We start from the raw sequence: 25366 nt of genomic DNA on the forward strand, positions 1-25366 counted from the left end.
TCCCACGGACACGGTCCCCAAGCGGCGCGGCGACTGTCCAAGTATAAAAGGACCGCGCGCGGCCAGCCGGTCTCCTTGCTCTCCCGGGGCCCGCATTGCGGTAAAGAGAGACATTGTAAAAACACGAGCTCCGTAATACGTCCATCTGAATAAAAACAGGAAAGCGGGGTGGGGAAGCATGAAGTTTTGCTGTTTCGCGTGAACATATCAAGAAAGGCCTCTTGGAGGCGGTGCCTTTTGAGCAGAAACCCGAAGGGACGAGGGAGGGACTTCCAGAGATGCGGGAGATGGTCCCGGGGGTGGGGGGACGCTCCGAGGGCAGAGGCCCCGGGGCGGGAGCAGCTTGGGGTGTCCCAGGGGCAGCAGAGAGGCCGGTGTGGCGGGGCCTGGGGTTAGCCAGAGACAGGGGTGGGGGGTGGGGGGTGGACACCCCCCCCAAACTGTGGGGCCCGTAGACCACGGGGTGGGGGAGGGGAGGACATGCCTGCGTGTGGCCCCTCACGTCCCCGCCAGGGGAGTCTGAGGGATCCCAGAAACTGAAAGGAGAAGCAGAGGCTCCTCTGCACCCTCCCTGCCCCCTCCTGCCCTGCCCCCCGAAGTGACTTCCTCTTTCTGGCCCATTTAAGACCCGCCAGCCGGGGAGCGCCCCGCAGCCCAGCCATGGGGGACACCTTCATCCGCCACATCGCCCTCCTGGGCTTCGAGAAGCGCTTCGCCCCCAGCCAGCACTACGTGAGTAGCCGAGCGCCCTGAGAGGGGGGACTGGGGGGACCCTGCGGCCGCGCGGGGACGAGCCTGTCGGGGCCGCGCAGGTGCCCCACGGGGCCGTCCCGCGCGGCCGGCCGATGTGCGTCCCTTAAACGGAGGCGCGCCCTGCCCCTCCCCCCACCCCGCCCCCGGCCCTCGGTGGGAGGACAGCCAGCCTGGCCCCTGACCGCCCCCCCCCCCCCGCCAGCCCACCTACCCCCTAGCCTGCCCGCCCCGGCCAGGAGTTCCCTGTGGCGCCCTGTTCGCCCCCAGCGCGCTCCTCCGGGCAGCCCTCCCTGACCACCCCAGCTCTCACGGAGTGCTCCTCCAGGACGGAGTGCTGGCGGCGCCCCTCTTCCCCCCCCCCCCCCCGGCCCGCCGTGGAGTCAGCGACATTACAGGGGGAATCCCTTCTAGTAGGGTGACACCACCAAGGGGCCCAAAAAGGCCCCCCGACCCCCTGCCCTCGGGGCTGGGAATTATCTGCCCAGACACGTCCACCCGCCGTGGGTCCCCAAGGCCGGAGGACAGGAAGGCCGGGGAGGGGCTCTGCTTTGTCTGGTATTTGCAGGACACAAATGTATCCTTTCTTGTCCTCACTTTTAATTTTGAAATAATTTCAAACTTACAGAAAGGCTGTCCCCAAAGCACCAATTCCTCCAAATTTTCTCCACCCACCTCTGTGCTCCCTCTCTCCTCTCCGTCCCCCATCCCCCTCCTTCCCCTTCTCTCTCTCTCCCTCTCTCTCTAACAGAACTTTTCTGAACCATCCCAGAGGAAATTGGAGACATTGTGTTTGCTTGTTTGTTCCTTTCTCTTTTATTATTATTATTATTTATTTATTTATTTATTTATTTATTTATTTATTAGAGACAGAGAGCAGGAGCTGGGGAGGGGGCAGAGGGAGAGACAGAGAGAGAGAGAGAGAGAGAGAGAGAGAGAGAGAGAGAGAGGGATGGAGGGAGGGAGTCTCCAGCAGGCTCCACGATGGAGCCCGAAGAGGGCTCTATCCCACCCACAACCCTGGGATCCTGACCTGAGCTGAAATCAAGAGTCAGACACTCAGCCCTGGGAGACACTCGGGGCCCGCCCCTTTTTACGTAGGCTGCTTGCCCAGTGTGGGGCTTGAACTCATGACCCTGAGATCAAGAGTCTGCCTCTCTTCCTACGGAGCCACCCAGGCGCCCCCTCCTAAATACTACTGTGTATTTCTTAAAATCGACAACATTCTCTGCAAATGTGTCAACATCGGCAAAGTATCGTAGATGAAACACCATTATTCAGTCCTTACCAGTTCCCCTGCTTGTCCTCTGTGGTAAAAAACGATCCGGTCCGGGATCCCATCCAGGACCACCTGCTGCGTTTCACCTGCCTGTGACCCTTCAGACTCCTTTAATCCGGGTCAATCTTAACCCACCTTTCTTGGTCCTTCCCAACGTTGACATTCTGTAGAGCTGGGACCTGTCGTTTTGTGGGACATCCCTTCTACAGAAGGACTTGGCTACTCCTTCTTCCTCAGATTCAGGCTATGCGTCCGTGGCAGGAACACCCGGGAAGTGACACTGTGTTCTCGTCGTTGATCCTATCAGAGGCAGGCGATTTTGCTTTTTCTTCCGATGGTGATGGCTAATTTTGATCACCAAGTGTCTCTAGTGTAAGTAAGGTTACTATTTCTCCCTTTGTGCGGGGAGATTCTGTGAAACAATATGAATAGCCCATTGCTCGTATAGTACGCGGATGACGCTTGCCCAAGTCAAACTACTATAATGATTGCCAAATAGTGAGTTTTCAACTCTATAATTCCCTCTGCATTTATTAGTCAGCGTTTTACCATAAAGTTGTTCCCCTCTTCCTTACTATTTACTTATGCCAATACGGATGCATGGATTTCTCTTTTATTCAATGGGAACCATAACTTATTTTATGCTCACATCATCCCACGCAAGCGGGGGAGGGAGAGAAAGAGAGGGGGACAGAGGAACCGAAGCACTGACAGCAGCAACCCCAATGCGGGGCTCGAACTCACGAACTGAGAGGTCCTGACCTGAGCCGAAGTCGGACTCTCGACCGACTGAGCCACCCGGGCGCCCCAAGAGCACACTCTTACTTCTGGTACGAGATGTTCCAGCGTCTGGTGCCCTCCAGCCGGACCCCTGGACTCAGCCATTTTCACTAAGGACCCCTGTTTCTTTGCAGTGGGGAGTGATGTTAGAAACCCTAGATCTGGAAGCTGAGTGTGTTTGTTGCCTCTGGGGTGTCATTGCCTGTTGTCCTTTCAATGGACCGACGGGGGTGGGGGGTGCGGAAGGCCATTTCATCTCATTCTTGCCTTGTACCGCTTTATATTCATAGACGCTTCCTTTCTCCACGAGAACCCCGGCTCCCAACAAAATTATATTTAGTCCTTTGCTCGATGCTGCAATCCACATGGGCTTGTTTGACCAGAATGACAGCTCCTGCACCATTATTAACAATCAACCTGCAAATTCATTAAGTCACATTTTAAGCTTTCTTTGCAATTTTTTCTTCTCCTTTTGGACTGAGGGTAGTAAAATACTGTAACTAAAAGTTACTTGGAATTTTTCTTTTCCAGTTTCTCTTTAATACGGTTGTTACCCATTTGACAGATAGTGAGGTTCATTTGTTTTTGTTTCCAATTTGAAGTTAAAAACAAAACCCTGGGGTGCCCGGGTGACTCAGTCGGTTAAACATCTGACTCTTGATTTCAGCTCAGGTCATGATCTCACAGTTCGTGGGTTCCAGCCCCATTTCGGGCTCTGTGCTGACAGCTCAGGGCCTGCGTGGGATTTTCTCTTCCTCTCTGTCCCTCCCCCACTTGCTCTCTCTCTCTCTTTCTCTCTCTCTCTCAAAAATATATAAACATTAACAAATTTTTTAATCATTGTTGATCTAATTTTTTTATTTTTTTTAAAATGTTTATTTTTGAGAGAGGGAGAGAGAGACAGAGCATGAGTGGGGGAGGGACAGAGAGGAGAGGGAGACACAGAATCTGAAGCAGGCTCCAGGCTCCAAGCCGTCAGCACAGAACCCGATGCGGGGCTTGAACTCACGGACCGCGAGATCATGACCTGAGCCTAAGTTGGACGCTTACCGACCGAGCCACCCAGGCACCTCTTAATTTTATTTTTAAATGTGCCATATGTTAACATATTTGATGCAATCGATCATCAAACTTTCTAGAAAGATATGTTCAAAGGCTCATTCTGATTTATCTTTCCTGTATTTCTCTTTGCAAAAAAAAAGGGTGTGCCTGGCTGGCTCAGTCAGAGGACTGAGCGAGTTCTTGATCTCTGGGTCGTGGATTCCGGCCCCATGTGGGTGTAGAGATTACTTAAAAATAAAATATTTAAAAAGAAAGAAAGGAAGAAACAGAGGAAGGAAGGGAGGGAGGAAGAAAAATGTATAAATATTTTCTTGGGGTGCCTGGATGGTTCATCAGAGGAATATGAGACTCTTAATCTCAGGGTAGTGAGTTCGAACCCCACGTGGGGTATAGAGATTACTTAAGTAAATAAAAGTTTAGGGGCACCTGGGTGGCTCGGTCGGTTAAGCGTCCGACTTCAGCTCAGGTCATGATCTCGCGGTCCGTGAGTTCGAGCCCCACGTTGGGCTCTGTGCTGACAGCTCAGAGCCTGGAGCCCGTTTCAGATTCTGGTCTCCCTCTCTCTCTGCCCCTCCCCTGTTCATGCTCTGTCTCTCTCTCTCTCAAAAATAAATAAACGTTTAAAAAAAAAGAAACATTAAAAAATAATAATAAATAAAACTTTAAAATATATATGCATTTTTTCTTATTTTTCCTTCTTTACACAGACAATAAACAAAGCTATCTGATGACATATGCTATACCTGCCTTTTCCCCATGATCCTATAATATCACAGAGTTCCCTCCAAATTAGTTCATTAAGTCTGTCCCATTTTTTTTTACATGTATATAAGAGTCCGTTGTGTGACTGCACCATTGTGTCCTCAAACAACCATTTCGATTGTTTTCACTAACTGGCAATTACCTAATGACCCTGCCCTGGTGTTGTTATAAGTAAAGTCGACACTTCTTTGTATGTTTAGGGTTACATATATATGTGTGGGTGTATAACCGTGAACTTTTCATGCCTTTTGCTCATGTTTCTATCACACTGTTTGCTTTTTGCTTTCACTTTTTAAAAAGTTCTTTAAAGGATTTTTTTTGAAGTTTATTCATTTATTGAAGTCATCTCTACGCCCAGCGTGGGCTTGAACTCACGACCCCCAGATCAAGAGTCACAGGCTCTGCTGACTGAGCCGGCCAGGCGCCCCTAGTGTTTTCCTCGTTTGATGTAAAATTTATGTAAAATGAAATCCACCAGACTTAGAGACATTTGCCGAGTTTTGAAGGTACATGTCCCTGTGTAACCCAAATCCTCGCCAAGACATAGATTGTTTCCAGGGGCGCCTGGGTGGTTCAGTCCGTTAGCCGTCTGACTTCGGCTCAGGTCATGATCTCACGGTTCGTGGGTTCGAGCCCCGCGTCGGGCTCTGTGCTGACAGCTTGGAGCCTGGACGCCTGCTTCAGATTCTCTGCCCCTCCCCTGCTCACATTCTCTCGCTCTCTCTCTCAAACATAAATAAACATTAAAAATTTTTTTAATTAAAAAAAAAGATATAGATGGTTACCATCACCCCAGATTCTGCTGCTCCGCACACATTCCTCCCCCATCCCCCAGAGGCAACCACTGTTCTGATTTTTTTCCACCTTAAATTAGTTACGCTTTTCGTCTGGAACATCATAGATATCGAGTCCTGCCCTGTGTGTGGCCTTTTGTGTCTGGCCGCTTTCACTCAGCATAGCGCTTTTGAGATTCCTCCGTGTGGCTGCCATCTGTCAGTAATTTGTTCCTCTTTGTGGCCGAGTAGAATTCTCCTGCCTGTATTTTGGTTTTTCCTTACCAAGTTTTTTTGTTTTTCTTTCTAATAATGGCTCCACTGAGATACGATCCTCGAATCCACCTAGGTAAAGGGTACAGTCCTAGGTGGTTTTTAGTATTCACAGACTTGTGCGGCCCTCATACAATTAATATTCGATTTTTGTCACCACCCAAAAGCACCCCTGTACCCATTAGAAATTCCGCGTTGCCCGCCCGGCACCCCGCACCCTCGGATCTACGTTTCGGTGTCTATGTGTCCATTGTGGACATTTGGTAGAAACGGAGCCTTACGCTGTCTTGTCCCAGCCCTGGCTCTTCTGTCTCACCACCTGTCGCTCTCCTACCGGCCCTAGGAGGGGGGCCCTCCCTGTATCTCCAATTCACGGAGGAGGGATTTGAGTTAATTTGAGAGAAGCTGAACATCTTGCCCTGATCCTAAAGCTGGAGGGTGGCAGCTCTGGGGTCCAGGAAGCCGGTGCCCTCTCTTGGCCTAGGTCACCCCAAAGAGTGCTCTCCCCACCCCCCCCCAAGTCTCCTGGGCTTCCACCAGGAAGCTGAATGAGGTCCTCTGCCCCGGCCACCCCCTAGGTGTACATGTTCCTGGTGAAATGGCAGGACCTGTCCGAGAAGGTGGTCTACCGGGGGTTCCCGGAAATCTACGAGTTCCACGTGAGTGCCCGGGTGTGCGCCGGGGACGGGGGCGGGGGCGGGAGGGGACACCACCCCCACTCCCAGCTCTGCCCTTGGACGGAGGGGGGGGCAGCCCAGGTTCTGTGGCCAGGGACTGAAGAACCCCCATCAGCCCCCCGCCCACAGTCAAGGGGGCGTTATTTCTTTCTTTCTTTTTTTTTTTTTTTTTAATTTTTTTTTTTCAACGTTTATTTATTTTTGGGACAGAGAGAGACAAAGCATGAACGGGGGAGGGCAGAGAGAGAGGGAGACACAGAATCGGAAACAGGCTCCAGGCTCCGAGCCATCAGCCCAGAGCCTGACGCGGGGCTCGAACTCACGGACCGTGAGATCGTGACCTGGCTGAAGTCGGACGCTTAGCCGACTGCGCCACCCAGGCGCCCCTATTTATTTCTTAACTTAAAAGAACATTTGCCTTAAAGTCTGTTTAAAAACTTTTTTCAAGTTTTTATTTATTTGAGAGAGAGAGAGAGAGTGTGTGCATAAGTGGGGGAGGGGCGGAGAGAAGGAGAGACAGAATCCCAAGCAGGCTCTGCCCCATCACACAGAGATCAAGAACGGAGATCAAGAGTCAGACACTCGGGGCGCCTGGGTGGCTCAGTTGGTTAAGTGCCTGACTTTGGCTCAGGTCATGCGTGACCTCATGGGTCGTGGGTTTGAGCCCCGGGTTGGGCATCTGTGCTGACGGCATGGAGCCTGCTTGGGATTCTCTCTTCCTCTCTCTCTCTGCCCCTCCCTCCCCCCACCCCGCCTCAAAATAAAAAAATAAAGTTGAAAAAAAAAAGTCAGACATTGAACCCACTGTGCTACCCAGGCGCCCTTCCTTAAAGTCTGTTTTGACGTGGTACACGTAACACAAATGTAGCATTTCAAGCGTACAATTTCGGTGGCAAGAGGTACATTCACAATGTCGTGCAGCCATCCTTTCCGTCCATCTCCAGGGTAGTTTGCTTTTCCCACACAGAAACGCCGTCCGCATAAACTCCTGGTGGCATTCTTTATACATATATAATTTTGTTTATTTTTTTAATGTTTGTTTATTTTTGAGAGAGAGACAGAGTGTGAGCGGGGGAGGGGCAGAGAGAGAGGGAGACACAGAATCCGAAGCGGGCTCCAGGCTCTGAGCTGTCAGCACAGAGCCCGATGCGGGGCTCGAACCGTGAGATCATGACCTGAGCCGAAGTCGGATGCTCAACCGACTGAGCCACCCAGGCACCCGATCCTGGGGGTGTTCTTAAAGGGACAGCCTGGTTAGTGTCACCACCAGGTTCTCATCCCAGGAGTTTGCTCTTTAACTCCCGGTCACTGGCCCCATGAGGTCCCCGGGGAGGTGAGAAGGAGGGCAGGCAACCCTGACTTCTCTTGCTTTGTGGGTGCCCGCCGTCAGCCAGATTCAAAGAGAGGTGCCTGCCGTCAGCCAGATTCAAACCTCTCTTGCATGAGAGGTTTAAAACCAAATGCAGAGAAATAGGAAGAAGACTGTAGTGTAAGCAGTCCCACACAGCCAGCACTCTGGAACACAGTTAATGTGTCTGTGCTGTTTGCTACAAGGCTTTCTGTGTGTGTGTGTGTGTGTGTGTGTGTGTGTGTGTGTGTGTGTGTGTTTATGTAAGCTCTATGCCCCACAAGATCTCATGATCCTGAGATCAAGAGTTGCACGCTCTGCCGACTGAGCCAGCCAAGGCGCCCCGCAAGGCTTTTGTAAGATAAAGGCAATAAAACATTACGAAAGAGTAGAAGGCATCCTTCATCCCATAACGCCACCCCTGCTCCAGCCCCGGGTAAGTGCGCGCACACACGTTCAACAACAAGGTACAGTAGTGCGGAGCGCGCATTTTCTGCAGGCTTTCTAGAGGCCATCAGCCTGCTGGCCTCGCTACCGTCACTGGGTCACGTGTTTGAGACCCTCCCCTGCTTGGCCCATGCACAGCTCCGCGTCTCCTCTTTGAAGTGTGCTGGGTTGTTCCATCGTAAGATTAGACCCTTGTACTAATTGCTGGGCTCATTCGTCCATTCAGCAACTACTTACCGAGCACTTCCTAAGCGCCAGGTGCATTCTACTTGGGGGGCGGGAGGTGCTGTAAAGGTGACAAGGGCATGAGAAAGACCCAAGTCCTTGCCTTCCCTTGTGGACCTTAGGTTCTAGCAGAGGAGTCAGGATAAGACACAGACAACACATAAGTACTGTGCGTAGTGTGTTAGTTATTACAACTATGGGAAAAATGAGGCAGGGAGGGGGGACGGGGAGGATTGGGTTAGGAAGGGAAATCGTCAAGGAGAAGGTTTCACTGCAGGGGAGCTATCTGAGCAGAGACCTGAAGAAGGAGAAAGAAAAAGAGAAAGCGCCATTGGCAAATGGGGAGGAACGGAAGAGCAAGTGCAAAGGCCCTGGGGCAGGAATGGGCCCGGAGTATCCAGGGGCGTCTGGTACAGAGTGAACAAGGGAGGGAAGGGTGGTGGCAGAGGAGGTCAGCGAGGCGGGCGGGAACAGGTCCGAGGGGCCCGGTAGACTGATGTGAGGCTCTTGGCTTCCATTCTGAGTGAGCTGAGAGGCAGGGAGGGCTCTGAGCAGAGGAGGGACGGATGATCCAGTTTAAGTTTTAAGAGGGTGCTGATTGAGGACAGACAAGCGTGGGAGAGTATGTAAGAACCCAGGCTCGGTGGCACTCAGACCAAGGTGGTGGCCATGTGGGTGGCGAGAAGGGTCAGATTCTGGGTGGATTTCAGGAGGAGAAGCAAAAGGACCTGCTGGTGGCAAGGAGGTGAAGTGAGAGAGGAAGAGAGAACCAAGGACGCCTCCAGAAGTTTCTACTCCGAGTGATTCGAGGGGTTGCTTCCAATTCTGTACTTGTATAGTGTTGGAATAAAGGACATTCAGGGGCGCCTGGGTGGCTCAGTCAGTTGAGCGTCCGACTTCGGCTCACGTCATGATCCCACGGTTCGTGAGTTTGAGCCCCGAGTCGGGCTCCGTGCTGACAGCTCAGAGCCTGGACCCTGCTTCGGATTCTGCGTCTCCCTCTCTCTCTGCCCCTCCCCTGCTTGCACTCTGTCTCTCTCTATCTCAAAAATAAATAAAACATTCTTGAAAATTTTTTTAAAAAAAGGACCTTCTTGCCCCTTTTGTTTTCTGTCTAGAAACAGTTAAAGGAAATGTTTCCTATTGAGGCCGGGGACATCAACGCAGAGAACAGGATCATCCCCCACCTGCCAGGTGAGGAGCGGGGTCACCGCCCCTCCCCCCACGCCCACGGGACCTTGACCTGAGAAGGTGCTCACTAGTTCTCTGGTGCCCCTCCCTGGCCTGGCCAGCCCCGCGGTGGTTCGACGGGCAGCGGGTCGCTGAGAGTCGCCAGGGCACCCTCACCGAGTACTTTGGTGCGCTCATGAGCCTGCCTGTCAAGATTTCCCGCTGTCCCCACCTCCTCGACTTCTTCAAGGTTCGCCCCGACGACCTCAAGCTCCCCACGGACAACCAGTGAGTGGCCCCCTCACTCTGTCCCCGAAGTGGGGGAGGGTGGTGAGCTCTGCCCGGGGAGGGGGGCACAGGACCTCCCCCGTGTTACAGATAACTAAAGCTCAGAGAGGGGAGGCGACCTGCCCAAAGTCACACAGCCTGAAACAGGAGGAGGCGGGATTCCAGCTGTGGCCTGTGTGACCTGCAACCCCTCCCCTCCGTCCCCCAGCATCCCTGCCAAGTCCTTCTGTCTTTTTTTTTTTTTAAGTTTTATTTATTTATTTTGAGAGAGAGAGAGACAGCTCGAGTGGGGAAGGGGCAGAGTGAGAGAGAGAGAGAGAGAGAGAGAGAGAGAGAGAGAATCCCAAGGAGGCTCCACCCTACCTGTGCAGAGCCCGACGGGGGTGGGGGTGGGGGGCTCGAACTCACAAAACCACGAGAATGTGACCTGAGCTGAAACCGAGTCAGATGCTCAACCGACTGAGCCACTTGGTGCCCTGCCAAGTCTCTTCCCTGGAGTCTGGTGCCGGGGGGGCGGGGCTCCCTGGGCCGGGACCCTGAGATCCTAGATCCTCAGCCTGGCCGAACCTTCTGAGAGCAGTTTTCCCGTCTGTACCGGGGTGGTAAGGGCCAGATGGAGAAATGGGTGCCGTGGACAGCGTTACCAACTGGGAAGTTCAGAGCCCCAGCAGGGTGGGGGGTTGGTGGCCACGGCTAATTGCGGGACACGCCTCCGCTTTGTCACCTCCTTCTCCGCCTGTCCTGCTCCTGGGGTCTGCTGTACTCAGGGCCCAGCATGGAAATATCTGAGAAGCCTCATGAGCTCTCGGGGGGATGTGCCGTCTTGCTGGGGTGGCCCCTCTCTCCGTCCTCTCTGCTCACTGAATATGGGTGAGGCCGCCGTGGACGGACTCCAGCAGTGTGGACCGACCCCTGAACGCACCGCTGGTCCCGGGCAGGGCAGCTCCCACGGGCCTGGGGGGCGGGGACACCCACTCCCTGTTGGCTGCTCTCCCCAGGCCCCAGGAGGAGGGGGCTGACCCCTGAGGTGACAAGAGGCTTTTCCAGCCCGGAGTGCATCCTTACCTGGACCCAAGTGCATTCTCTTCTTCGGGTCTGCCGGAGGCTGGGGGGCCTTTCTAGCCCTTTCCTCCACAGTGCCCTCCCCCATCCCACCTTCCTTTTCCTTTTGGGGAGTTCTGTGGGTCTGCCCGGGGCTTCTGAGCCGTCTAACCCGGACTATTCTTTCCTGCAGGGTGAAAAAGCCAGAGACTTACCTGGTGCCCAAAGACAGCAAGAACAACAGCGTCACGGGTGAGAGACATGGGCAGTCACGCGTGGGTCACCCTGTGGGGTCTGGGAACGTGATCAGGGATCCTGAGCGCAGGCTGTGCAGGGAAAGGGGCCGGGGGTGGGGGAGACCCGCCTTGAAGGGTCTCGGTGGCTGCACTAAAGAGTGGGGATCTTTGGGGGGTCACTAGACGTGAAGCTTTGGGGGCTCATGTCTGTGGCTGCATTGCCCAGCACGACCCTGGTGCCCACAGCCCGGGGATGTCGTGGCTGAGTGAGTGAACAGGTCTGGGGGCCAAGGTGGCCTTCATGGCTCACACAGGGGCATGACCGTGTGTGATCTTTACTGCATGATCATTGTTGTTGTTTTTAACATTAAAAAAAAAAAAAGTTTATTTTAAGAGCGAGAGTGCACGCAGGGAAGGGGCAGGGAGAGGGGGAAACAGAATCCCAAGCAGGCTCTGAGCCGTCAGCGCAGAGCACATCCTGGGGCTCGATCCCACGCACGGTGAGACCATGGCCCGAGCCGAGACCGAGAGTCAGGGGCTTAACTAGCTTGTGCCTGCTGCTTTCCAGCTGGCAGGGTGCATACCCCTCTGGCGTGCTTGCAGCTGGGTGGGGCGGGGACACCAGGGCCCCGGGGGCCGACACAGGGGACCACCGGGAGGAGGCAGCCCAGCCCCGCGGCGTCCGCTTACCCTGCCCTCCCTCTGCCCAGACATCACGGGCCCCATCATCCTGCAGACGTACCGTGCCATCGCTGACTTCGAGAAGAGCTCGGGCTCCCAGATGGCTCTGGCCACGGGCGACGTGGTGGACGTCGTGGAGAAGAGCGAGAGTGGTCAGCCTCCCCGCCCTCCCGGGACCTTCCTCCCCTTGGTGCCCGCAGCCGTGGCCACAAGCCTCTCGGACGGCCTGGGGCTTCCTCCTCACCTGACGGGCTGTGGCTCCTTCGGGGGCCCTGACTGTCCTCCCCGCTCTGTCCCCAAGCTGAGGCTGTGGGCACCCCTGCACCTCCGGGGCTTATGTCCCCCCCCCCCGGGTGGCCGGGTCACGACGTGTGTGAGGCGGATTCTGAGCTCTCACCCTGTGACCTGTGTGTGTGGCTGTGTGTCACTTGGGCGTGGAGTGTGCTGAAGGTGACATCTCTGAATCCGAGTGTTGGGTGTCTGTGTGCCTATGTCGGGGCGTCCTTACCACCCTGGGGGAGGGGGGCGGCTGCCGGGCCCGCCCAGACTTCCCGCCTCGCACGCCTGGCACAGGCTGGTGGTTCTGCCAAACGAAGACAAAGCGAGGTTGGGTCCCCGCATCCTACTTGGAGCCCCTGGACAGTCCTGATGAGGCAGAGGACCCCGAGCCCAACTATGAAGGTACCACCTGCCCTCCACGACCATAACGATGTGAGGGGAAGGGACCGGAGGGGCCCTGGGATGCCAAGAAGCCGGAAGTGACCGCTGTGGGCTTGGATAGGATTGTGGGCTGGGCAGTGGGGCAGCCAGGGTGGAGACCCCATAGTCCGGTTGGAGGGCCCCGGGAAGAGGTGGTGCCCTTGGTCAGGACGGAGACGCGGGAGGTAGAGTAGAGGTGAAGCGCTGAGGTCGGCCAGCCTGAGACAGGTGGTGGGGCCAGCCGGGGACCGGGCCGGCGGGAAGCCGACCGGTGAGCGTCAGGAAGGCGTACTGCCTGGAGGCGGGGGCATCCTCGCTGACTGGAAGCCCCTGGGCCGGATGGGGCTCAGGGGGAGGTTGAGACGAGTTTGAGTTGGTTGCCCGTATTTTAAAAGGGAGAGATCTCACAACGATGTGTGGATTTGTGGCTTCTCTGGAAAAGCGGGGAAAGGTGTATACACTGGGTAGGCAGCTCCGGATGTGGGCAGTTGGCAGGCGTCAAAGGGGCTCAGGTGACAGGTGGATGGGCGCTCTACCCTTGCACCTCCTGCCGGGCCCCTCCTGGGATCCGGGCGCCTGGGCCCCTGCTGTGGGTGGTGGGAGGTGGGAGCCCCTGGGTGTAGTGGCGTCCCCTCACCGGTGGGGGGCAGCAGTTTGCAGAGGGAGACCACAAGGAGCAGGTGCGGAGGAGGGAGGGCGTGGCGGGGGCTGCAGGAAGCCTCAGGCCCAGAGAGGAGAGGAAGGGAGGCAAGCCGGGGGTGGGGGGGCAGCCAGACCCTCACACCACGTCCCTGCTCCCGCGGACGACCAGGTGAGCCCTACGTCACCATCAAAGCCTACACTGCCCAGATGGAGGACGAAGTGTCCCTGCAGGAGGGCGAAACCATCGATGTCATTCACAAGCTGCTGGATGGCTGGTGGGTCGTCAGGTAGGAGAGCACCCCTCCCTCCCCACTGCGCCCACCCTGAATGCCAGCCCTGGCCTGGGGCAGGGCCCGTTTGGGGTCCGTGCCCATTGGGGTGCGTGACTCTGGGTAAGCCACTGTCTGTCTCTGGACTCAGTCTCCATTTTGGTGGTAGACCAGGGATAATCCCACCCCGCCCGTCTTTCGGGGTTCAGTGTCCTTGTCTGAGTGGGGACCTTTTTCCTTTGAGACTTGGGGTCACCTCGCCATCTCTTAGTCCTTCTATAAACAACACAATTAATTGTGTTCATTATTGTATTTGCGAACTGGTAGAGGCAGGCCCTGTCATCTCTTTTCCTTTTAAATCTTTTGTTGCAATTCTTTTTTTAAGTTTATTTGTTTTGAGAGAGAGAGCATGCGCGCATGCAAGTGGGGGAGGGGCAGAGAGAGAGGAGAGAGAATCCCAATTAGGCAGTGCAGAGCCTCTTCCGGGGCTAGATCCCACAAGCCATGAAATCATGACCTGAGCCCAAATCAAGAGTCAGACGATCAGCTGACCGAGCCACCCAGGTGCCCCTGTTGCAAATGATTCTTATCTGTTCATTCCTCCTGGGGAAAAGGAGAACCCTGAGGACTTAGCCGTTTTCTTGGGCCCACTGGGGCTCCCCAGATCCATATCCACCTTTTCAGAGCCCTGAGTCTGTCCAGGGCCCCAGTGAGCCTGTGGCCACGGTACCCACCATCAGCATGGCCCTGGGCTGGAGGTTTCGAGGCAGGGTTTCTCAATCTTTCTAACCACCACTCAGTTTAACCCCCCCCCCCCGCCCCTGCCACGCACCTCTGAGAATCTGCCTGTGATTCTCCCACCAGCCAAGAGGAATCAGTTTTGCAGAGTGAGGTTTGTATTATGCAAAGTGGGGTTTTTTTTTTTTTCTTGCTCTCAAATTATAGTGGTGAGAACGGAAAGAAACATCTTTTCAACACGTGGTGCTGGAACATTTGGGCGTCCACATGGAGAAAAGGCGTCTAGGCCCCTACCTCAGCAGCACTCACATGTATTCGGGATGGGTCGTGGGTTTCGCCAAGCACAAAAACCTTTTGGAAAGAAAGCATAGGGGAACCTGGTGCCCTGGAGATGGGCAGAAAGTTTCTTAGATACAGAAAGCAGTGACCATAAACGAAAAAATCTGACAAACAGGCTGTTGCAGATGCTTCATTGCAAACACATGTCCCTGGGGGGCAAGGTGGACCTGCTGACTTCCTCCCACTACCACCATCACAGCTGTGGGGGCCTGTGTTGCACAGATGAGGAAACTGAGGCCCAGAGGGGCAGGGTCTGGTGTCCGTGGGCACCGGGGTGTCTGCAACCTCCTAGCTGCCTTAACCCGGACTGTTTAGAGGGATCCCTGAGCCCCCCACGTCTGAGGCCCCTACTCCCTGCCGTGACTGCCTGGGGTTCAAGGGCTGCTTCTGTTGCAGGAAAGGCGACGTCACAGGCTACTTTCCATCCATGTACCTACAGAAGTCTGGGCAGGATGCAGCCCAGGCCCAACGCCAGATCAAGAGCCGAGGGGCGCCGCCCCGGAGGTGAGCGAGCATCCCGGGATTGGGCGGGGCCGAGGAGGGGGGTGTACCACGGGTCCCCCTGTCGGTCCAGTCCCTGCATTGCCAGCGCTGGGGAGGGAGGCCGGGGTGGAGGCAGGGACAGGCTAGGGAGGCCGCACCCTCACTGGGTCGAGGATGGACGTGCCCTCCTTCATCGTGGGGTTGGCACAGGGGAGGTGGGAAAGCAGGGGTGTGAGGTGAAGGCGTAGGCGTCGATGCCTAGAGTCCTTGGGGACCGCCCATGAGGGGGGCGGCAGTGCAGAGGTCTTCCTGGGGAGGACACGGGCTGAAGGCCGCCGAAGGGCGTGGGAAATAGACCTGGGCTCTGTGACCGACTGGAGTCCGCATCGGCGCTGGGTAGCCGCAATCATGCCCCGCCCAGCCGTGTGGGGTCCCGGCCCGCTTTCCACTGCCCCCGGCCAGTCGTTGGACTCCAGGAGCGGTCGTGCGAGTCCCCAAAGGCAGGGACGAGGGGGCGGGGGGGGGGAACGCACAGGAGTTGAGCAACGTCCCCATCCCTCTGGGCCCAGGTCATCCATCCGCAACGCACACAGCATCCACCAGCGGTCGCGGAAGCGCCTCAGCCAGGACACCTATCGGCGCAACAGTGTCCGTTTTTTGCAGCAGCGCCGCCGCCAGGCGCGGCCCCAGCCGCAGCGCTCAGGTAGCCCTGGACTTAGTGCCTGCCGCGGCCCGGGGTGGGGTGGGGCGTGCCCGGGGCGGGGCCTGGAGGACGGGGCGGGGCCTGGAGGCGGGGCCAGGGCCGCAGAGCGCTGGGAGCCGGCGGCGTGAGTGTCTGCAGCTGCCTCGTGGTGGGCGGGGCCCGGGGCGGGGCCTAGAAGGCGGGGCGGGGCCTGAAGGGCGGAGCCGGGCCGCTCACGGGTCTGGGCTTTCCGCAGCAAGGGAACAGGCGCAGACTGGAGGCGCAAAACCACAGCCCGCGGTGCCCCCGCGGCCCAGCGCAGACCTCATCCTGCATCGCTGCAGCGAGAGCACCAAGCGGAAGCTGGCGTCCGCAGTCTGAGGCCGCGGCGCCTCCCCTAGATGGCGCCCTGGCCCCTCCGCCCCGTCCCGCCCCTTTCCAGTATACACTTGTACAGATCCGGAGGTCCGGATGCTTCCGGCAGCCCCGGGCCCCGCCCCACCTGTTAACCGCTGTCAATAAATGTTGCCTGGAGTGGACTGAGGCTCTGTAGAGAAGCGGGCCGGACTGGGCTGGGCACGCCGTATCTCTAGAATTAGGACTGAGGGCTGTGAGCTCTGCGGGGGCCAGAATTTGAGGGGGGGCGGGGAGTTGCAAGAACTGTTTGCACAGGGTCAGGTGCAAGAGGAACCCGCGGTCCGCCCGCTGGCCGTTTGTCTGGATAGACACTGCCTGCGGAAACTTTGGTCCCACTGAGGAAGGGTGCCAGAGTGCGCGGTGTTTGCACCTTAGGTGACAAAGAGAAATTGTAATTGAGGTACAGGTAGGAAGCGCCTCTGATTATTCAGAGATGCTGCCCGGTTTGGAGGTTGTTCCAGAAAGCAATTGTTCAGTGATGAACAGATCCTCACGGCCTACCCCAGCATTGCTGCCAGCCCACGGCCTCAAAGTCTTTGCTGGTTGATCTTTTGCAAAATGCAAAGACACTAGGGTGCAACCTGGAGCGGCAATCTGGGAACAGATGCAGCTTGTGGGGAAAGCCATGGGGTAGCAGGGAGAGCTGTTCCTGCTCGTGGAAGGAGGCACCTGAGGGTGGCCAAGGCTGGTCCCTTAGAGGTCGGGGAAAATCGGCAGACCCATGCTTCTCAAGAGGATAATCTGACCCCCAAAAGGCCTTGAGAAAATCACTGAGCCCTGTGCTCTGCTGCTTTTTGCAGACCCGCTTTGTTGGAAAAGTCCAGCCCGTCAAGGACTATCTTACAAAGCTGTGGGAGAATTAACCACCAACAACCCCAAGCCCTTTGCTTGTTCAGTTGCAATTAGAACTTAAAAAAAACTGTATATTTTCATAATACTTCATAATTTGTAGTTTCAGTGTCTTCTAGCTAAAGTCCTGATCAAATGTTTTCCCCCATGTTTTTCTGTATTTCTGGTCCCTTTGGAGGTGGCCTCATGATGCCCCACTGTCATGTGCTGATGTGTAGGCCCCGGTGGTATGTGGGCCTGAGGTCAGGGGGGCATGTCCGGGGGCCTCTGCTGTCCCCCGTGGAGCCAACAGAGAGCACTGGGCGGGTGTGCCTGTAGGTGTCTGGGTCTGAGTTAGGGGCATGGTGTGTGCGCCGCCAGTATATTTTTTTTTTTTTAATTTTACTTATTTTGAGAGAGAGCCAGGGCGTGAGTCGGGGAGGGGCAGAGAGAGAGGGAGAGAGAATCTCAAGCAGGCTTTGCACTGTCAGCACAGAGCCCAGTGTGGGGCTCGAACCCACAAAACGATGAGATCGTGACCTGAGCCGAAACCGAGAGTCAGATGCTTAATGGACTGAGCCGCCCAAGTGCCCTATGCGGTCAGTTTTCTTGAGGCCAGGCATAAAGCCGGGCCTCTTACATGGTTTCTGGTTCTGAGAACGACCTGTCAGGTAGGTACTTTATGGACAAGGAAACCAAACCTCAGAAAATTGTAGGCAATTGTTTAGGGTAACACAGCAAGTGGCAGAGGTGGGAGGTGAGTCAGGCTTTTCTGATTCCAGAGCCCTACCGGATCCATTACATTGTCCTGACCCCCCAGTGCTCCTGACCTGTGGCTCAGTCCTAGTGGTGGTGCTGTGGCCAATGGGTGCTCAGAGGAGGGGGGGGTGACATGGGGCCTTGCTTCCTTCCAGAGCTCTGAGCCACCTGCCCCAGGGCTGTGTTGGAGGAGTGACTAGTGTCCTGTGTCTACCCTGGGATGAGAAGACAGGGCTTGGGACAGGTGCAGTTTTGTCCTTGGAATTGATGGTCATTAAATCCAGTTCCCAGCTCCCGGGCTGGGCCGGACCACCCCGCTCCTAAGTGCTCTCATTTGCAGACACCCCATCACCACGACCCCAGAATACCACCTGCTCAGTCAATTCTCCCAGGCTTGGCTCAGTCACATCAGTCACATGAATGGCAGTGCTGGGCCACGGTGGTCCCAACACACATGTAGGGTAAAGAAGGAAGCTGGGGGGGGAGGGGGTGGGGAGGGACACCTGGGTGGCTCAGTTGGTTACGTGTCTGACTCTTGGTTTCAGCTCAGGTCGTGATTTCATGGTTCGTGGGTGTGAGCCCCGGGTCGGGCTCTGTGCTGACAGTGCAGAGCGTGCTTAGGATTCTCGCTCTTCCTCTCTGCCCTCCCCAACCTGTGCACGCTCTCGCTCTCAAAATAAGCAAACTTAAGAAAAAATAAAAAAAAAAAAAAAAGAAAAAAAAAAAGAAGGAAGCTGGAGCCAGAAGGGTTGACTCAACACAGAAGAGCCCGCGGATGGTCCAGTCACAGAAGGCAGCCCAGGCTGAACCCTGCTAGCCCCTCCCTCGGCATCACCTGACGGGCTAACCGCCAGGAAGCCGCACAGGACAGCCACCTGTCATGGACTTTGGAGTCACACAGACCTGGTGTGAGTCCTGACGACTTCTCTGCTGTGCTGCCTCGGCAGGCCGGTTCATCACTCTGAGCCCTAACTGCCGGTCTGTAAAACGAGGGGGCCGATCTTTGCCTGCGGGGGTCCACGGGGCGACACCTCCTGGTGTTAACATCACAGGTACACCAGGGGCGGGTCCCCTCCGACCCCCTTGTAAACCAGCCCACCGCCCCGCCCCCTCCCTGGAAGGGAGCCTCTGAGCCAGCCGGACCCAGCTGTGCCTGCGGTCAGCCCCGTCAAGGACAGGAACTGCCGGGCTGGGGCCATTTTCCCTACGTTTGAAGCCACGGGTTCAGGCCTCAGCTGGGGCCGGGTGCCTTGCGCAGGACACCGTTCCCTGGTCAGATTAATTCCTCCAATCCGGAAAGTAGTCACAATTTTGGGTCACTAATTCCAGCGCCAACAGGGATTAAGCACAGGGCGTGCTCGGGTGCGCACACACGCATTCAGAAGCCACCCCTCCGGGGAAGGTGCTGTGAAGGAAAGGTCATCAGGACGTTCCTGGCTTAACTGGGAGGAAACTGGAGCACCCACGGTGAGCGAGATCAAAGTACCGCATGGATGTTCGATTTTCTGCAGCTGGTGACTAACTCGTGGCTGTGTGAGCGAATATCCCCGTTCTTGGAAGAGGTTCCCACAAGTAGGGGTAGATGGTGTATGTAAACCACTCAGGCGTGCACACTTGCAGGCAATGCTGTACACACACATGCGCACACGCACATGAAAGACAGAAACCAGGTGAACAAGTGGTAAAGCAAAGGGGTAAAAGTTCAACAAGGTGAGAATCTGGCAAGAGGACACGTAAGTATTCTTCGTACCAGTCTCATTTCTGCAACTTCTTTACACATTTGAAAGTATTTCAAAATAGGGGGCGCCTGGGTGGCTCAGTCGGACTTTGGCTCAGGTCACCATCTCCTGGCTCAGGAGTTCGAGCCCCGCGTCGGGCTCTGTGCTGACAGCTCGGAGCCTGGAGCCTGCTTCGGATTCTGTGTCTCCCTCTCTCTCTGCCCCTCCCCCTCTTGTGCTCTGTCTCTATTTATCAAAAATAAACTTAAAAAATTTTTTAAATGTTTTTATTTTTTTTAAAGGAGAGAGACAGAGCACTAGCAGGGGAGGGGCAGAGAGAGAGGGAGACACAGAATCCGAAGCAGGCTCCAGGCTCCGAGCTGTCAGCCCAGAGCCCGACGCGGGGCTCGAACTCACAAACTGCAAGATCGTGACCTGAGCCGAAGTCAGACACTCAACTGACTGAGCCACCCAGGCGCCCCCAAAATAAAAACATTTTTTTAAAAAAGAAATTATTTCAAAATAAAGTGTATTTATTTTTAAAGCCATCTTCGCACCCAACGCGAGGCTCGAACTTACCACCTGGAGATCAAGAGTCGGGTGCTCTCATGACTGAGCCAGCCAGGTAGGTGCCCCTCCAAATAAAGTTTACCAAAAAAAAAAAAAGACAACTTTCAAGCCTAGGCTTGACCAATAACTTAGCCTTTGAAAGCCCGTGTTATTTGTTTTCTGGGGTTTTCCATTGGTAAGTCCTACCTTTGTGGGTTGGTGTGGAGGCAGGGACAGGTCACACAGGAGTATGTGAATGTGTCTCCAGTGGACTGTCCCCAAGCCTGCAAACCCGTTAGAGCACATGGGGCGCCGTGTAACAAGCGGGGAGACAGATGTGTGTGCAAATATACCCCTCCATGATCTACACCTCTCTCTCTGTTTCTCTGTTGACTGATTTAACCTTCGGCGTGCCAGCCTCAACGACGGCGGGGGTCAGGCGCGTTGGTGAACGAGTGAAACCCGCCAGGCGTTAAGAGAAGGGGACCGCCAGAGAAATACAAGAAAACAGTATTGATTTTTTACTGGACTATGGGTGAAGCATAAAATGTCATACAAACAGGGATATGGCAAGTTCCATTTCCGAGTCAAAGTGGGGGAAAAAACAGGAAACGGCGACCTTTCATAACTCAGTTCTCACCTCACGATCCCCTGGGCTGAGGGGATTTCAGGCTCGCGCGGCCGGGGACGCGTTCAAAGTCACGTCGCGATGTGGAGCACGGAATCCCACTGCGGACCCTTCAGCTGGGAGCAGTATTTGGTTTTGCTCAGTTTCATGATGGAAAAGAGCTGTTCGCAAATGTAGGTGCTCCCGAACATGGACAGAATCTTGGCGCAGTGGACCCTGTACTTGGGGTAGGTGCTCCACAGGTACTTGCAGAACTCCGGGACCCCGACCTTGTCGTATTTCGTCTTGAGCACCGTGTTGCACTGCAGGTCAATGACCTCCATCTGGAGCGCTTCATGCACGCTCTCGATCTTCACCGAGAAAGGGGAGCTGAACAGGGCCAGTTCGCTTTCGTAGAGTTTGAAGTCGGACAACCTTTTCTGGAATTCAGTCTTTAGTTCCACGATCTTGGGAATGTAGTTCAGGCCGTCGCTCTCGTTTCTGGAAACCGACTTCAGCGTGGGGAAGTGGGCCAGGTTGTTCCTCGCCAGGTGGGTTTCCCAAAGGCACAGTTTGGCGAGGAACGCCCGGATCAAGTCGTACATCTGCGTCACGACCTGCGAGTGCCCTTGCAGGGACATGTTCAGGGTGTTCAGATGCGTTGTCATATCGACCAAGAAGGCCAAGTCTCGGATCCAGTCCTGAGAGCTCAGCTGAGGTAGGGGCTTCCCTCTGGATGACATGAAGTGATCGATTTCCTCCAGCGACTCGAAGAACCTCTTGAGCACCAGCCCGCGGCTGAGCCACTTAATCTCGGTGTAATACAGCAGGCTGCCGTACTGGCTCTCCAGTTCATACAGCAAAGTCGTGAACTCGCTGTGGTTCAGGCCACGGGAGCAGATCCAGTGCACGGAGCTCACCACCACGCTCATCACGTGGTCCATCTTCAGCTTTTGCGCACAGAGGGACTCCGGGTGGATGATGCAGCACACAGACTTCAGGTCCGAGTCCTTGCAAACTGTTGCCACCTTGGACTTGAGTTTTGTGACCAGTCCGTCGTTCACGTCTACCATTGCGGGGGTGCCGGTCGAGGCCACGCTTACCAGTTTTGACCAGTCGATGTGAAACTTCTTAAGACTTCTCTCGACCCGCAGAAACATCTCGTGGCCGGATTTTGTACCCGTCATGGGCACCGTATCCAAAAGCTCCTCCGACGCGTCGAAATTCTCGTCCACGCCACGGATGAATATGGCCAGCTGGGTGGTGTTGTTTATGTCCGTGATCTCGTCGATTGCAATGGAATAAGCCACAAACGACTTGATTTTTTCACGTAACTTCTCCCATAATTTCCCAGCCACGTCTTCTACGGGCTGTGCGGCAGCGTTTTCGTCAGGACTCGTGTTCGCAAACACCTGTTTCTGCTCGGGACGCGCGATTTCTGAGGACCCCAGGAGGTACTTCCTGAGTCCTTTCTTCAGCTCGTGGAGCTTCTCATCACGCAGCTTCTCCGTGTACTGGTCGTAGTGCTTACTGTGGTTCGTCTGATAGTGACGTCGGAGGTTGTATTCTTTGGACACCGACATGCTCTGTTTGCATATTAAACACGTAGGAATGTTCTGCACTTCCACGAAGAAATACGCTCTCTCCCACTTTTCTTGAAATACGCGGCCCTCCTGGTCTATCTTTCTCTTTCCCACTTTTGATAGAGACACGGAGACAAGAAATAGTTCACTTTTTCTCTTTACGAAAAATGATTGCAAAAGCATGATGATAAATGTCAGGGGTAAAGTGGCTGGGGGATGGGCATGGTTAACCCACCCCTGCCGAGAGGGACGGCCAGACCCTCCGCTCCAGCGAATTGCCACTGGAGGGAACGTGGGCCCACGGTGGCCAGATCTTCAGATTTCTAAAGAAACCTTGGAGGGGCTCCTGGGTGGCTCAGTCGGTTGAGCTTCCGACTTTGGCTCAGGTCATGATCTCAAGGTCCGTGAGCTCGAGCCCCGCGTTGGGCTCTGTACTGACCGCTCAGAGCCTGGAGCCTGCTTCAGATTCTGTGTCTCCCTCTCTCTCTGACCCTCCCCCGTTCATGCTGTCTCAAAAATAAATAAACATTAAAAAAAATTAAAAAAAAAAACAAAAACGGGGCGCCTGGGTGGCTCAGTCAAGTGACCAACTTCGGCTCAGGTCATGATCTTGCAGTTTGTGAGTTCGAGCCCTGCATCGGGCTCTGTGCTGATGGCTCGGAGCCTGGAGCCTGCCTTGGGTTCTGTGTCTCCCTCTCTCTGCCCCTTCCCCGCTCATGCTCTGTCTCTCTCAAAAATGAATAAACGTTAAAAAAAAAAAAAGAAACTTTGGAAATTGACTTTTTCTTTAATTTCTAAGTAAACTACACCACAGGTGAGGCTCGAACTCACGACCCCAAGAGTGTGCCCTCCACCCCCAGAAATAGACTTTTATGAAAAAGTCTGTGGCTTTCTTTTTTCTTTTCTTTTTTTTTTTTCTGCAAAAGTCCCTGGCTTTTCAATGTTGGCCGCATGTTCCCATTTTTAAAAGGTCCATGAACCAGGGGCGCCTGGGTGGCTTACGCAGTAAGCATCCGACCTCTGCTCAGGTCATGATCTCATGGTTCATGGGTTCAAGGTCCAAGTTGGGCTCTGTGCCAACAGCTCAGAGCCTGGAGCCTGCTTCGGATTCTGTGTCTTCCTCTCTCTCTGCCCCTCCCCTGCTTGCGTTCTCTCTCTCCTGTCTCTCTCAAAAATAAATAAGCATTAGGGGCGCCTGGGTGGCTCCGTCGGTTAAGCATCCGACTTCAGCTCAGGTCATGATCTCACAGTCGGTGAGTTCGAGCCCCACATCGGGCTCTGTGCTGACAGCTCAGAGCCTGGAGCCTGCTTTGGATTCTGTGTCTCCCTCTCTCTCTGCCCCTCCTCCCTCACACTCTGTCTCTCTGTCTCTCTCTCATAAATAAATAAACTTTAAAAAAAAGTTAAAAAAAAAAAAAGGTACATGAGCCAAAAGAAAGGCATCTTTCGTAAAGTTCAGCAAGGACCTATGTTTGCCACATCTGGTTTAAGCAAGAATGATCTGGCAGTATGTTTGCATTTTAATGCATATTTTTTCATTTGGGTCTCCAGAGAACTTTGAAATAACAGAGACATGGATGGCCACAGAAGGCGCGTGATTTACCTGCTGTGAGTCACAAAAGACCATGGTCATAGATAGCCACGGGACCGCACAGAACTTACTTGTTTGAAATTTAAAGAAATCTGGCCACGATGCAGGTGAGCTCTACTTGGGAGAAAACACAGGCCTAAAAATTCACTTTAAGAAAATGAAGGCAGAGACAGAAAGAAAGTCAATTCGGTGGTTGCCTGGGGCTGGGGGCGGGAACGGGAAATGACGGGACATGGGTAGAAGGAATGTTTTGGGGGTGACAGGAATGTCCTAATGTTAGATTGTGGTGACGGTTGCACAACTCTGTAAATTTACTAAAAATCACTGACGTGTGCACACTGCACACGAGCGAGTTTTACGGCACGTAAACCATGCCCCAGTAAAGCTGGGTACAAAAACGTACCAAAAAAAAAAAAAATTCATTTGGCAACAAGGTGAGTTTAGGAATAACAGTCGGGCGTTTGTCAAGAGTGTTTTCGTTGTTTTCAAACTGTAAACGAGGAGGTTCCCTCGTGACTCGCACTCTTGCGAACAGCTCTCCACCTGCTTTACTCACCCTCCAGGGTGTTAACTTGCGTGCAAGGACTCCAGGGGAGATATTTGCCACGCACGGTGGCTGGGGCATTGCTCTGTCAGAACAGGTTGAGGGGGCCCTGGGAGCCCCTGTCTGTGCCAGGCGGTACCCCTTTCGGGTCTGAACTGTGGGGAGATCTGGGTGGGGGAATCACGGGGCGGGTGGAGTTGTGGTGGCCAGGCAGGCCCTATTTACCGGCTAGGATGGGCTAGTTCGGCATCGACCTACCAGCCCCTGGAGGGCTCCCGGATGAGGGTGCACGAGTGAGCTGCACCAAACCATCGCGGGAGAAGAAATGCCTGGCTGAGCAGCAGAATTAAAGGACCTGATCGCCAGCGGGGAAAAAAGAAACTGCATCTAGAGAGCACCACGCTTTGCTCTAAGGCTCAAGAAGCAAGGAGTGCCCGCCGAGACGCTCGCACCGCACGCTGGGTGCTGGAATGCCCTGCTCGCCACCCGGGATACTCACCGTTGCTAAGCTCGAGGCCCGGAAGCGGTCTGAAGAGAAAGAGACACGGTGAATGCAACAGAGGTCATCCGTCCCCTCTTGCCCGGTCAGTTCTGGTTGACGGGCTTCGGCGAGCGTCAACACTACGCTAGGTGCAGTGGGGGAGGCCGCCGCCGTCACCAGGGACATGGACACACGGCTCCCAGGAGCAGAGTACGGTAAACTCAGTGGGGGAGGCGGCTTGGCGCAGAAGCTTGGCTTCAGGGACCCACCGCCCACCTCCTGGGGTAAAAAAAAAAAAAAAAAGGCCCACCTTGTGCACACGGCGAGCCGCACGTTGGTTCTCATGGCCAAGCAGGGAGCTCTCACTCACCTGATGACTGTGAACTTGATAAATTCCGCAGCGTCCAAGATCCTTCTCATGGAGCTGATTTCCAGGTAACCGGGGGCTTTGAAGACCACCCCCGGGGGCATGCCGTCGATGACCACGCAGCCGGGGTTGAACGTGATTTTCCTGTAGGGAACTTTCACGGGGAAATCTACCCCAATTGCTTCCCCTGGGATGAGAAGACAACGAAAGGCCTACTTGAGTGGGTCACTTACTTTTGCCCAGACCGTGGGGTTACTGCCAAGAGGTTAAAATTCTTC

The 25366-nt window shown here is 54.9% G+C and overlaps 2 protein-coding genes and 1 long non-coding RNA gene across 7 annotated transcripts in view; 2 read left to right on the forward strand and 1 right to left on the reverse strand.

The window, feature by feature from the left end:
• The first annotated feature begins 628 nt into the window (after positions 1 to 628).
• Positions 629 to 16183, forward strand: NCF1 (neutrophil cytosolic factor 1). 3 transcript variants are annotated; one of them, XM_047089208.1, is made up of 11 exons: positions 629 to 732; positions 6258 to 6338; positions 9501 to 9570; positions 9669 to 9834; positions 11069 to 11127; positions 11822 to 11944; positions 12366 to 12473; positions 13303 to 13420; positions 14876 to 14983; positions 15532 to 15665; positions 15901 to 16183. In XM_047089208.1, exons 1-11 carry the CDS (start codon positions 661 to 663, stop codon positions 16023 to 16025), a joined length of 1164 nt encoding a protein of 387 aa, XP_046945164.1. In that variant the 5' UTR covers positions 629 to 660; the 3' UTR covers positions 16026 to 16183. The 3 variants fall into 3 exon arrangements, with proteins under 3 accessions (XP_046945164.1, XP_046945163.1, XP_046945165.1); XM_047089207.1 differs by having other exon boundaries at positions 630 to 732; positions 9495 to 9570; XM_047089209.1 differs by lacking the exon at positions 6258 to 6338 and having other exon boundaries at positions 646 to 732; positions 9495 to 9570.
• Positions 16184 to 19953: 3770 nt separating this feature from the next.
• LOC124519212 (uncharacterized) lies at positions 19954 to 20508 on the forward strand. Its single transcript, XR_006964054.1, has 2 exons — positions 19954 to 19991; positions 20333 to 20508. It is a non-coding gene; the product is annotated as an uncharacterized LOC124519212 (long non-coding RNA).
• Positions 20414 to 25366, reverse strand: part of LOC124519210 (general transcription factor II-I repeat domain-containing protein 2B) — a 50478-nt gene continuing 45525 nt past the window's right edge. For 2 of the 3 annotated variants that reach the window (XM_047089307.1, XM_047089308.1), the window contains 3 exons: positions 25092 to 25275; positions 24740 to 24768; positions 20414 to 22218 (listed from right to left, as the gene is read on the reverse strand). In XM_047089307.1, coding sequence (XP_046945263.1) covers positions 20615 to 22218; positions 24740 to 24768; positions 25092 to 25275 — 1817 coding nt within the window. In that variant the 3' untranslated portion in view covers positions 20414 to 20614. Of the gene's footprint in view, positions 22219 to 24679; positions 25001 to 25091; positions 25276 to 25366 lie in introns of those variants that run through there. The other variant, XM_047089309.1, reaches the window with a different exon arrangement.

This window comes from Lynx rufus, unplaced genomic scaffold, assembly GCF_022079265.1.
Source record: "Lynx rufus isolate CCGP_SWC_20201006 ecotype Redwood Valley unplaced genomic scaffold, mLynRuf1.p SCAF_27, whole genome shotgun sequence".
NCBI lineage: Eukaryota > Metazoa > Chordata > Mammalia > Carnivora > Felidae > Lynx > Lynx rufus.

Bases quoted from the DNA above. Each gene is read 5' to 3' on its own strand.
- NCF1 (XM_047089207.1), top strand. From the start codon at position 661: ATGGGGGACACCTTCATCCGCCACATCGCCCTCCTGGGCTTCGAGAAG. The intron at 9,571-9,668 runs GTGAGGAGCGGG...TGGCCTGGCCAG, and splicing joins GATCATCCCCCACCTGCCAG to CCCCGCGGTGGTTCGACGGG. The intron at 9,835-11,068 runs GTGAGTGGCCCC...TCTTTCCTGCAG, and splicing joins AAGCTCCCCACGGACAACCA to GGTGAAAAAGCCAGAGACTT.